We start from the raw sequence: 13,644 nt of genomic DNA, 5'->3' as shown, positions 1-13,644 counted from the left end.
TGGCATTACATTAAAATGGGGGCATTAGCCTCAGTGCAAATTTTATTTCCTCATCCAAAAATGCAGAAAAAAATCCATTCATTAATATAATGCTGTGCTTTATTACGCCACTGGTGTTAATCTTGAAACTTACAGTATTTCCTATATTCTGAGAGCATCTAAACCTCAAGAAATCTTTATTGCATGTGAAGCATTTGGGGAAGTTCTAATTTTTAAAAAAAGGAACCATATAAATGTAAGTCTGATTTTAAAGTGGATTATGATTTAGAAAATCAACAATTATGCTACTTCTGGGGGTGGGGGCGGCGGAAGACTTCAAGTCACAATTACAAGTGACATCTTCAACACCTCAATGCAGCAGTCGATAGTCCCTGCAGGTTTCAAGAGACACCATCATTCCAATACCCAAGAGAGCAACAATAACTGGCCTCAATGACCTCCACCCTGTGGCAATGATCTCCACCATTATGAAATGCTTCAAGCATCTGGTGATGGAATGCATGAAAAATATCTCTAAGGGACACTGGACCCATTTCAAATCGCCTATAGAAGAAAGCATTCCATTGACGATGCTATATAGCCTTGTACCTTCACTCTGTCCTGACCTACCTGAAGAATGACACCTCAAACACCAAGCTGTTATTCATTGACCTCAGCTCAGTGTTTAATATGATCATTCCCCAGAGGCTGGTGGAAAAGCTGTCCTCGCTGGGACTCAGTACCACTCTCTGTAACTGGATCCTGGACTTTGTAAAGGCAAGACCAGTCTGTCCGGGGCGGTAGCAGAATGTTGAGTACTGCCACACTGAGCACCTCCGCATCTCAGGGCTGTGAGCTCAGCCTGCTCCTGTTCACACTACTCACCCACGACTCTATTGCCAGTTTCACCTCCAAAATGCCATCAAATATGCAAATCACAACAGTAGTTGGCCTCATCAGCAACAACGATGAATCTCACCACAGAGAAAAGTTACAAAAGAACTGCTCACACTGACAATCTAAGACTTATATTCCCGAAAACAATATTTATTTATGTGCATGAATACTTGCCTGCATCTGTATATTGTCTGTTATACCTGGTTGTGTGTCTGCATGTTTTGCACTGAAGACCTGAGACTTGTACTTTAGCTATGAGATGATAATAAAGTTGATTCAAATCAGGAACTAGTAGTATTAAGCACAGGGTTCTCATGGGCTACGCCAACCTTTGCTTAACAAACAGCAATTATCTATTTAAAATTAGCTACATACTTAACTACACCCAAAAGATATTCGTGAACTACTGCACTATCAAGTTTTTTTTTTAAAAGTCACCTGAAGGCAATTTCATCATTTATCCTGAACACAACCGCATAAAACACATTGACTTCTGGAAAAGCATCATTATAGTGAGACACAGAAATGCCAGTATAGCCCATGAATTTATTTGATTTTTTTTAAACCATAGATTTGGTTAACTAATTCTTAAGCCTTCACTAAGATGCAATTCCAGAAGAGAAAGAGACCATTTATAAAATCAATCAATATGCAACACTGGTGGTTTAAAAAAATAATTTTAACTAATTTTACTATAAATTTTACTCAAAACAGAGTTTAGACAATCCTGAATTCCATGAGAAGATTCCTCATGTTGACCCCACCCCCCACCCCATCACCCCAAACTGGATCTTCTGTATTTTAATATGACAGAGGGTAGATTAAGTGGTCAGGAAGAAAGGGCTGGAAAATTGGAAACCAAGTTTACAGCCATCTTGACCATGTTAAATACAAATTCAGTTCATGATACTTTATCTTTTTTATTCAGTCTATTTAGTCATATTTGTCTACCAGAGAGGGAAAAATAAAAAGCTGTCTATATCATGCACCATTCTGAACACTGCCTCTTAAATGGTGTGCAAATGTTTCTTGATTACCAAGGTATGAGTAATTGGATTACTTCCATCTCATGCAAATGAAGATACCAAGTATACACTTAATATTAATATCATTTGATCAATAGATGATAGCAACCTCAAGATTTTATTTCATTTGAATGGCTTTGTCAGAGATTTGCAACAAATCTATTTGCCAAAAGCAAAATCATGCCCAAGAATTCTTTTTTTGCCTTTTTAAATAACTGCCAGGCACATTAAAGTGGCATTTTAAACAATTCTGCGAAGGCCATTTACTATGGAATACAATATCATACACAGGCTGCATACATCATGGGACATTAATTTTCCATTTTAAAGCACTTTTCTCCAATTAAAATACAGAAACAAATAAAGTCTACAATCCATTAGTCTTTTCCCACAATAAGATCCAACAGAACTGGAGGATGATTGGTTGGCACAGATCAAGTAACAATATCAAGAATCTTTTTTTAAAATAAACCATTCATTAATAAGAATGATCAAATTATTTCCTAAAAAAAGTTAGTGATTTGTAGATTGGTTGCAATTTTTAAAATATTTTCTTCATTTTTCATTTCATTCAGGTGAATATTTAATAGTGCAATAAATTTCACAGACAATGTTCTTTTAGTGCAACATGGATAGTTTTGTCAAGAGTTGACTCCTCTGCACTGAATCATTCTACAATATAATTGCAATGGTGGCAAAATGAGTGGACAGGGAATGGAAAAAGTTTTTTTCTTTAGTTCAGGTATACAAAGGCTCCTTGTAGTGCACTATTTACTACCCTGATATCCAATGGACACAACTACGTGTTCTAATCTAAATGGCTCAATGATCATCAGGTAATGTACTTAACCACTACATCAATGCATCTTTACTTAAGGACCAATTTCTCAACTATAATGTTCAAATTAAATTGGAGAGAAATATATTCCCAGTCCTGTAATCTGGGGATTAGTCATTCAAAAAAACCTTATCATATTAATTATTAAAGAATAACATTCTATTTCTTTATTCCCAAAACCAATACCATCACAAAGTATTGAGATCTGATAAAATGAGCCAACCTCAATGAATGTGGAGTATTCTGATAAAAATTCTTGCAAATCTCCTCTAATATTGGGCCATCTGTATTCAGTTATATTCAGTTATTTTATACATCTTAACTTTGTTTTTAAGTATCCTTTTGTGCCTGGATTTCATACAAGATTGCACTCTTCCAAAGGTCCATTCTCAGTAGGTATCGTCCCTTTTATTTTCATTATTGCATCAATTCCTAGGTAACCAAGGAGAATCTCACTGCGTCGCTCCGATAATTGAACAATGTCATCTGCGAGTAAATTTACAGTTGTGTATCGCATTTTGTCCACATCAAACATGTCCTTCAAATACTGGAGAATTTGTTGCTACAAAACAAAGTGACAAATTGTAAAAAATTTACAAAACTATTTTCCAGCAAACACATATTCTGCTAACTTGTACTCATTAATAGAAGTTGTATTTCTACTTAAAGTATTTTGAAATTGAAAAAATGTAATTATTGCACTAATGCTGTATAGCATTATGGAGTTTCTATGGGTGGCAATAAGGAATACTCCCACAAGAAGTTTGTGTAAGCATTAGAATATGTATTCGTCTTGATTCGTATGTCAAGATTTATAAAGAAATCCTAAAAAAAATTAAATATCAGGTTTCAAAAGGGAACTCATCTCCATTTAAAAATGCAGAGATGTGTTTTATAAGAAAAACAGGGAGACATGATTTTGTGTTTTATTTTAGTTATGATTCATCAGCAGTTTCTTTAGAAATGAGAAAAACAAAATTAGTCAAACCCACTTCCTAATGTGATAGACAATTTAAAAAAAATTCAGAAACATGTAATATGATGAAATTACTCTCTACACTATCCAAATAATTCAGATGCTGATCTAAGTATTATCAAAAAATGCTGTAACTGACTCAGAATTGGTTCCTAGTCTGTTAATTCAGCTCTTTTACACCCTCAAGGCTCAGGAATTTTGATCAACTAGATCAAAATAAAAATCATTAATATAAAGCATCACCCAAACATCCAACAAAAACAAGGCAGCATATGCATGGAAACACACTTCCCATCTTAAACATACATCTGGAGTTTTTGTGCCAGAATTGTGAAACTCTTTCCCTTATAGCACTGTGGGGGTATCTTCACAAAACAAGCTTCTGCATTATTAATACATTCTCAATTACACCTTTATCCCCAGAAAAGTTTAGAAAGCAACAGAAGCAAAATATTTAAGAAGTCCTGGGGATGAACTCTCTCTTACACTCCCCCATGATACAATGAAAAGGATATCTCACCTTAAAGACTGTGCAAACTTCACAAAGGTGCTGCTTCGGTCCAAGAAAGCCCCAGGCAAGAACAGGGCTGACATGTTCTGAAATGGAATAGAAGTGAGCAATGAACCCATCAGGGACCTAAGGTCATAAGAAAGAAAAGTAACCACAATATATCAAAACAAGAATATTGCCATTTCATATCTCATCAAATTCATTCCCGAGGGGAGGGATGAAGGGCGGGGGAGGAGAGAGGAAAAAAAAGGAAATATACTCAATGAAGAACATTTGTATATATATTGTTATTGACATGGTTCATAGTTCAATGAACAAAAAAATTACAAAAAAAAATTCATTCCCTCCTAGTTGAAATGCCATCACCGTCTTCATACTCGTTGTTTAAAGTACTACTCTCACTCTTATTTACCAACCTGTAATAATCGCCTTTTTGCTTTCAACACTGACCAACAAGCTGTGGCGAGAGCCTGCAGACAAAAAAAAATGTCAAATAACTGGAAATTTAAGATAAAAATAAACAAGACCAAAGTACCCTTATTCAGATTAAAGCAGAGGATGATTACAAGTTATCTGTGCTATTTATTACTAGTGTTCGTCTTGAAAATAATCCTGTTATATATCAGGAAAACTCTCAATACCAATTTCTCATCTGTAAACACTTTCTGAAGCCAATGCAAGCATTGGAGCATTCCAATCAATTAAGGTGGGTGTGGGGGTTGGAAGAAATCTAGGTGTAATCAGTGATAAGTTTCCTTTTCCCTCTGCATTCTGGGAAATTGGACCACCAGATTGTGCTCCTCCCCCCACTTACAAGCAGAAACTGGAAGGAGAGGATTCAATAAAGAAAATCATTGGATGTAATCTGAGATTATGGATGACATGTTTGGAATCAGTTGACTGTCTTCATTCAAGAACTCAGTGGCTATCACCAAATGAGTACCAAAGAAAACAATTCAACTCTTTACCCAACCAGAAACATAGAAGATCCAGGTAATTCAGTCCCTATCAAAATCTAGACCTGATCCATACACGAAGATCAGGTACGACTTCTGCAATGTCATGAGGCAATAGTTATAGTCCAGTTATAGTCCTGGTCAAACCTAACAGATACCCATTGATTGTGGCAAAGTATGCAACCATCATGAGCTGCACAGCGGTCTGAATGAATTATACCAGCAACAATGTGTCCCACCAATTAGCTACTTTGAACAGGAAGTTATCGTGTCAACTTCATCTCTTCAACAGCCTCACATGCACCCAAGGTCACCACCACAAATCGGCCTTCCTGAGAGAGATCCCACAAAAAGAGTCTGGTCTGCTGAAGTCCTGACAACATCTTGAGAAGCTGCTTAAGCTGATCAAAGGGGTGGCACAGTTGGTGTAGGAGTTAGCGCAACTCTGTTACAGCATCAGCAATCGGGACAGGTTCGAATCCCACACTGTAAAGATTTGTACGTTCTCCCAATGTCTACATTTGTTTTCTCCAGGGGCTCTGGTTTCCTCCCACTGTTTGAAACATATCAGAGGTTGTAGGTTTTATGGGTGTAATTAGGCAGAATGGGCTCATGAGTCAAAATGGACTGTTGCTGTGCTGCATGTCTAAATTAAATTAAACCAACTGGTCGGAATATTCCTCAACTTCTCCCAACTACAAGCTGAAGTTTTTAAACCTGTTTTAAGAAGCCCATGTTATCCTGCTACCAAAGAAAATCAAGGCCACATCCCTCAATGATTACTGTCTGGCTGTTCTGATATCACCATAAAATGCTTTGAAGATTGGTCATAGCATTCGTGCAATGGGAGAGTGGAGAAGAACGACATGCACACCAAAGCCATGAAGTCGAGACTGGTTTATTGCACTGGCCGTTGTGCTTATATGGGCCCCAGCCGCTAACATCAGGGCCCCTCATCATCAGAGCGCTGGCCTGGGATTGGCTGTTGTTCCCACCTCAGTTCCCCATCTTCCCGCCGTGCAGGAGGTCACCTGGGACAACAGCTGGTGTCACCCCCAGGTCTGTGTGGTTGCCGTGCTCGTCGGCCATTTTGTGGGCTTGTCCACACCTCCATGCGCTACACGACCCCCCCAACACTCCAGAACCTGTGATCGGGCAGTTGTCTGTTGACTTGGGCAGTCTGCCCTGCGTCATGGGGGAGGAGTGGAGACCAGCTTGTTACAGTCTAGTTATGTTGGTTTCAGGTGGTCGATGGTAAAAGTCTCCTCTTTACTGCCAATGTCGAGGACAAAACTGAAGCTGTTGTCCCTCATGACCCCGTAGGGCCCCTCATAGGATCGTTGTAGGGGCGGCCAGTGTGTGCCCCTTCACACAAACATGTACTGACAAGTCTTTAAGTCCCTGGGGATATTGTGTTTGGGCTGGCTGCGTGGTGGGGGTTACCGCGGGACCAGGGATCAGTTTTCGCTGCAAGTTCTCGCGGGTTGCCGTGGGATCTTTCAGGCATTTGTCGGAGGCCAGGAACTTCCCTCAGAATGATTAAGGGTGCACCGTAGACCATCTCCACCACCAAGATATTAAAGTCTTCCTTTGGCACAGTATGAATCTCCAGGAAGACCCAAGGCAGTTCATCCACCCAGTTGGAACCCTTGAGCCAGGCCATCAAGGCTGCCTTGAACTGCCCGTGAAACCGCTCCACCAACCTATTGGCCTGAGGGTGATACACTGTAATGTGGTGGAGCTGTGTCCCCAGGAAGTTAGCCAGCACTGCCCAGAGCCCAATGGTAAATTGTGCCCACTTGTCTGAGATTAGGTGCTCTGGTACCCCAAATCTGGACACCCATGAGTGCCCTGGCGCAGGTTTCTCTGGTGTTATCTTCCAGCGGAACCATTTCAGGCCACCTTGTAGAGCAATCAATCATGGTCAAGAGGTATCTTGCCCCACAGAAAACTGGTAACGGCCCCACTATGTCAATATGTACGTGGCTGAACCTGCGCCACACTGGTTCAAAGGTCTGTGTGGGCGCCCTTATGTGAATCTACACCTTAGAGGACTGGCAGTTCGTGCAGGTCTTGGCCCACTGGCTGACCTGCTCATGGAGGCTGTGCTAGCCACCATGTTGATCATGGTTCGGATTGTGAGATGCACCAAGTTGTGGATGGTGTCGAAAACCCAGCACCTCCATGCGGCCTGAACAATGGGGCGAGGGTCACCGGTAGAGACATCACACAGCAGTGTCAGGTTACCTGGGCCAATGAAGACATCTTCCACCCTGAGACAGGAGACAGCTGTCCTATACATGGGGATCTCAGGGTGCTACTGCTGCGCTTTGGTGAGGGCCACATAATCGTCTCCCTGGGACAGGGTGTGTACTGTCATGATCGTGGAGCATGGTAGAGCGTCAACTACCACGGTGTTTTTTTCCATGATGTGCTGTATGTCCATGGTAAATTTGGACATGTAAAACAAGTGTCTCTATTGTTGGGCCAACCACAGGTCTGATACCTTATGGAGGTGAAGGTCAGTAGCTTGTGATCAATGAAGACCTTGAATTGCCGACCTCACAAAAAGTAACGGAAATGTCTTACTGTCAGGTTCAGCGCCAATAGCTCTTGGTTGAAAGTGCTGAATTTAAGCTCTAGGGGGCAGAGGTGTCCGCTGAAAAAGGCCAGGGGTTGCCACGGGCCTTCAATGTGTGTTCTAGCATGCCCCCTACTGCTGCGCTGGAGGCATCAACAGTCGCTGAAGTCCTCGTACGTGAGCAAGAGTCCTTGGGCACCTGCTCCAGAAAGATCTGCTCGAAGAGCAGGCAAGGCTTGTGGCCCTCAGTTAGAGTGAGCATCTCGATCATTAGGGTGGATGGGGCCTTGTCCTCCAAATCCATCCATATGCAGCAATCTTGCAGCAGGCTCGTGCTGGGAGAGCCTGAAAGTGCGGGTTCACAGTTCTTTGAGGGCCACGTATTTGCCTTGCTCCGAAGGCTGCCTTAGGAAGTCTATGACCCTTGCCACTGTGTCCTGATCGAGAGCACTCATTACGTAGAAGTAGCAGGTGTCATCGTCGGCGATGTGCTGAAGCTGGAACTGAGCCTTGGCCTACTCAAATCACATGTGGCTGTGACACCCAAAACATTGGGAGCCTGAGTGAGACTGCGTGGATGGTCGGGGGTCACCAATGTAGCATTTATGCTGCACAAGTGTGGAGAAGAACCACACACACACTCACCGAAGCCTTGAAGTCGAGATTGGTTTATTGCACTGGCCATCACGCTTATATGGGGCCCAGGCACTGATGTCAGGGCCCTGCATCATTGGAGTGCCAGCCTGGGATTGGCTCGCATACCTGCCACATTTCCCCATCTTCCTGCCATATGGGAGGTCACCTGGGACGACGGCCAATGTCACCTTCCAGGTCTGTGTGGTCATTAGCCATTTTGTGGGGCCGGTCCACATCTTCATCCACACTTGCGACCAAAATCAAGGCCAATGAGTACGTGGTCCATAAACCACTAGAATGTCAGAGCTACATTCCGTAGACCAAATGGTATTCGCAGAAACTCAAATCAAAAGGGGTAATTACTGCCGTCTTTGCAACATCAAAAGACTCAACTTGAATCTGATAGTAATCACAAACTATCTATTCTTTGCAAATACACATTTGCCATGGAGGTTTGTTGAAAAGTCTTGTAAATTAGGGATGTTGTATCAGTCAGGCATGGTGGAATTGTTCAGGGCACGATGGCCACCAATCCCCAGGAGATTTTTTTGGAACCATAAATGGTGAAGCTCAGCAGCTGTCAGATCTGCAGACTATGCCGAACTCTTGGTCGAATTCCAAGATTTTAAGACGGTCCATGGGTAATCTACAAGCCCGTGCTACCACCGGAAGACCTCTAGTCTCTATATGGTGGGTTACTCTAAATTTAGCATGTGTATGATGATACAATGGGGTCACTATGTGAGGAAAACATGAGCAAGGCTCAGAAAGGGCAGGAGCCAGGTTGAAGGTTCATCAGGCAGCTGATGACAGTGGAGGGATGACAAATGCAACTCACTTGCATACAAGAGCTGCAGTCCACGACGCAGCAATTTTTAAAATCCACCAATAGTTAAAAATGTGACAAGAAATCCGCTCCCAAAATGGAATTTGCCACATTTACAACTGTGAAAACCCACCAAAAAGGTTTCTTGAGACCATAATCTAACGTGAGAGATCTCTGGTCATATGTTTGAATATGAGAATCATTTGCAGTTGAAAGACACATGTCAATTTGGGGTGTCTCTGTTCCTCTGTGGTTGGATGAACCACTGAAATCTCTGCTGCTGGGCCTGGTCATTTCCTGGCTGACATTTGTAGAAGTTGCAAGGCTGACAGGACCAGGCAACAGCACCAAATCTCTGATGCTTCCAACAAATACGCCGCCCATTGCCTCTACCACGTCCTCAACTGCCACGATTCCAACAGGTCGACGAAAGAAATTCCGTTGTGTGCCCAAAGCCTGGATCTGTGTAGCCAATGCTGCCATTTACTGCTCCAACTTCATTATCTTCGATTGATAAGGTGCTGGCACTTCACAAGGTGCAGTAAGCAGTTGTACCAATTCCATTTGCTCCTGTTGACTGGGGAAGAAGTCAATCCTTCCATCTTCAATGCAGAGGTGGTGAACATAACGAGGTTGGCATGATCCGCCAACTGATCAAGGATGGACATTCAAAAGACATTCTCCAAATGCTCTTGAACATGATGAGGTAAACATCAAAGGAACCAGTTTCCAAAAATAGCCTTCAACAGGGTCCATTCCAGCTCGCCTGCACCATCTCCGATGGTTAGCTATCGCTGAAGCTGTCATCCATCCGCTAGTAATTCAGCAATATGAGTCCCCCCTAGATGGCTGAGTTCACTGCAGAATAGCAGCCTTAAGCATGTCATATGGGAGATTACCATCCGGATCTACTAAGACATCCTCCACTTCACAGGCCATCCGCTCTGCAAGACACTCCACAAGTTACTCTTACTTTGACTTCTGACTCATCACACTGAGAGTAGAGAAGTATGCTTCGAGGATCATGAACCATGCTGGTGTGTCATTAATAAAAAAGAGGGAGGGGGAAATCTTTAGTTTGGCCTCCCCAACTGCTCCTATAAGTTTATCCTCATCAATGTCCATTTTAAGGTGCTGTGAACTAACAAGGTCACCACTTGTAATAGCACTGATTTACCACAGCTTACAAACAAATACACTTTTAGGACACCGTGAAGTTGATTTTTTTTTTGTTCACAAGACATTTTGTATTCTTCAACTTCCCAAACACCACTCAGCTCAACTCTTCTGATCTTCTCATTGGCTCACAGCCACACTGGTGATCCCGACGCTCTCACTCTCCTCCTCCTGCGTCCAAGATCCATCAACCATATATTGACGCTGAACACACCCAAGCATGCGCGCTATTACTCCCGCGCGTCGCTTCAGTTACGTTATCAGCAGCAGGCCTGCACCACTCCTGATGAAGGTAAGTACACGACTGTGACACCCTCCAGATTCAAGAACAATTTCTTTCTTGTTGTTATAAGACATTTTAATGAATTTCTCACTGGTGAAAAGAGGATGCCCTAGCACTTTTTTTGAACTGTACTTTTCTCTTTACCATGCATTATTTGGTAGAATACTACAGGTCCTCCTCTACTTATGATGGGGTTACGTTCTGACAAATCCATCACAAGTTCAAAAAAAATTGTAAGTTGAAAAAGAATACCTACAGCCTTGGCACCAAGGACCACAAAAGGCTCTTTTCAAAGCCACTATCCCAGGAGAGGAAAGACTGTGTCCTCCCATTCATTGGCCTGTGGAGCTTCATTTAAAACAGTGCAGTTGTTACTGCTGCTCAACAAAGTCTGGGTCCAGCTAACTCCAATGTTAATCGAATATGCAAACTTGGTGTGGATGTGCTGAATGAGATTTTCCCTGTTTGTACTCGGTCGTGACTTATAAACAAGATACAACACTGACCATCCTGCTGAGATAATGCCGCGGAATCGGCTTCTCTGTCCCATCTGACAGGGGTGTCTCTAGCTTTCCACTTAACCTCCCATCAGATTGTCCCCTGATCAGACAGTTCCCTCAGACCCGTGCCCGTGTAGAGGTGCTCGTTTTCACCAAAATTTTGCGTGTTTGTGGTTCTGGGTGGTTGAATTGTCATGGAGAATGTGGTTTAGCAGAGTAGACGTAATCTTGCATTGGATCTGGACTGGGGTTCTTTTCTTAAATCTTAATTCTGCTCCACACCCGATGGGCACAAATTCTCTGTTCTGTTTGGCCCAGAAATTCACCCATAATGTATTTATTGTGGCATTTTCCTCCAATTCTGTCTCTCCCTAGCCCTTCTACAGACATTGTGAGTGGCTCAGAAAAGAGCCTTTATGTCATTAGGATTCACTTTCTGCCGCTTCACTTGCTGGCTCCACCGGTTTTCTTGGTCAATAACACAGCCTGGGACGACTCTGATACTTCCTAAGTCATCTGCCACTTGTGGTTTTGACCACACCCGGTCTATTGAGGTGGGTTCCACTACGGTGGTTTGTTTTTGAAGAAGGGGTGTTTTTTTGGTGTATATATAAATATATCATTTTTAGTTTAGTGAATTTAAATTTCTGTTTGTTTTAAGTTTAGTGTGTAGGGTTTTAAAGGTTTTTTTTTTAAAGGAGCTTTTTAAATTTGTGTACAGGTTAGCGGTGTTGGGTGCCACTCAATAGGGGAAAATGAACAATTTGAATTTTGCCACATTTAATGTTAAGGGACTTAATCGTCTGGAAAAGAAAAAGGAAGCATGTATTGAATTATATTAAGATGAAGGTGGATATTGCTTTTCTACAAGAGACTCATCTGACTGAGAAAAAACATTTGAAGTTGAAACAGGATTGGGTAGGTCATGTTATTGCATCATCTTAACTCCAAGGCTAGAGGGGTAGCAATTTTGATACATAAAAAGTTACCTTTTATTCTGGAATCATTCTCTGCCAATGCAGGTAGAGTATTGACGGTTAATTGGAAATTTTTTTTCAGAAGCTTGGACTTTGATGAATGTGTATGCACAAAATGAGGATGATGAAGAATTTGTAACTGAAACATTTTTGAATTTGAACCAAGCAAATGAGAATATTTTGGTAGGAGGGGATTTTAACTGTTGTCTGGATCCATTGTTGGATAAATCTCCAAAAACTGTGAAAAAAACTAAAATGGCTAAAAGAATAGATGCATTAATGAAAGATATAAATTTGCTGGAAATTTGGAGACAATTAAATCCGACTGAAAAAGATTTCTCATTTCATTCTGCCCAACATGATTCTTTTTCTAGAATTGACTTATTTTTGGTATCGGCACAATTACAAGGTAGAATTACTCATGCTGAATATAATAGCAGGATTTTGTCCGATCATTCTTTACTATTAATTTCATGTACGGGTCCTGAAGTGGTAGAAACTGCTCATCATTGGAGATTTAATGAAATGCTATTAAAAAATCCTGAATGTATTGAATGTCAGAGATCAAATTACATTCTTTTTGCAAACAAATGAGGGTTCAGTACAGAGCAAGTTATTTTATGGGATGCTTTAAAAGAGTATTTAAGGGGTCAGATTATTAGTTATTCAGTGAAAGTTAAGAAACAGTATTTGGCAGAGTCAGAGTCTGGAGAAAGAAATAAAGGTGTTAGAGAAGAAATTTCAGAGGAATTCGACTTACAAGTATGAGAAAATGATTCAAAGATCGAAAAAACATTATTATGAGTTAGGTGAGAGGGCCCTTAAAGTTTTAGCTTGGCAGATGAAGACTAAGCAAGTGTTTAGGACAATCAATGGAGTCAGGAGAAACTCGACGATTACATATAAACCCCAGGAGATTAATGACGAATTTTGAACATTTTATCAGGATTTATATACTTCTGGGGTGACTCAGGATAATAAACGGATTGAATCTTTTTTGGCTAATTTAAATTTACCTTCTTTAAATGAAAAAGATGTTAAAGAATTAGATGGTGCGTTTACTGATTGAGCTTAAGGGAGTATTGCAGTCTATGCCCAGTGGGGAGTCTCCAGGAGAAGATGATTTACAATGGAGTTTTATAAAGAATTTTATAATTTATTATTTCCGGTATTTACAGAAGTGCTTAAAGCAAGCAACAGAAACAGGTTCATTTCCAGAATCATTCTCTAGGGCATTAATAAGTTATTCTAAAGAAGGACAGAAATCCATTAAAAATGGCTTCATATAGACTGATATCTTTATTGAATGTGGATTACAAGATTGGAGCAAAAGTATAAGCTAACAGATTGGCTAATTACTTACCACAATTAGTACATGTGGATCAAGCCGGTTTTATTAAGAATAGATATTCAGCCGATAACATTACTAAATTGATTACAATAATTAATGCATCAAGACAGCAACTCAACCAACCAATGATAC

General features: G+C 41.1%; 1 protein-coding gene across 16 annotated transcripts in view; it reads right to left on the bottom strand.

Moving 5' to 3' along the window:
- Positions 1–2,000: 2,000 nt before the first annotated feature.
- Positions 2,001–13,644, bottom strand: part of miga2 (mitoguardin 2) — an 84,634-nt gene continuing 72,990 nt past the window's right edge. For 15 of the 16 annotated variants that reach the window (XM_069919436.1, XM_069919480.1, XM_069919456.1 and 12 more), the window contains 3 exons: positions 4,643–4,696; positions 4,236–4,352; positions 2,001–3,301 (listed from right to left, as the gene is read on the bottom strand). In XM_069919436.1, coding sequence (XP_069775537.1) covers positions 3,095–3,301; positions 4,236–4,352; positions 4,643–4,696 — 378 coding nt within the window. In that variant the 3' untranslated portion in view covers positions 2,001–3,094. The remainder of the gene's footprint in view (positions 3,302–4,235; positions 4,353–4,642; positions 4,697–13,644) is intronic. The other variant, XM_069919540.1, reaches the window with a different exon arrangement.

This window comes from Narcine bancroftii, chromosome 1 (assembly GCF_036971445.1).
Source record: "Narcine bancroftii isolate sNarBan1 chromosome 1, sNarBan1.hap1, whole genome shotgun sequence".
NCBI classification, from domain to species: Eukaryota; Metazoa; Chordata; class Chondrichthyes; order Torpediniformes; family Narcinidae; genus Narcine; species Narcine bancroftii.
The sequence above is the reverse complement of the archived record's forward strand: the minus strand, read 5'-3'. Positions and strand labels throughout refer to the sequence as shown.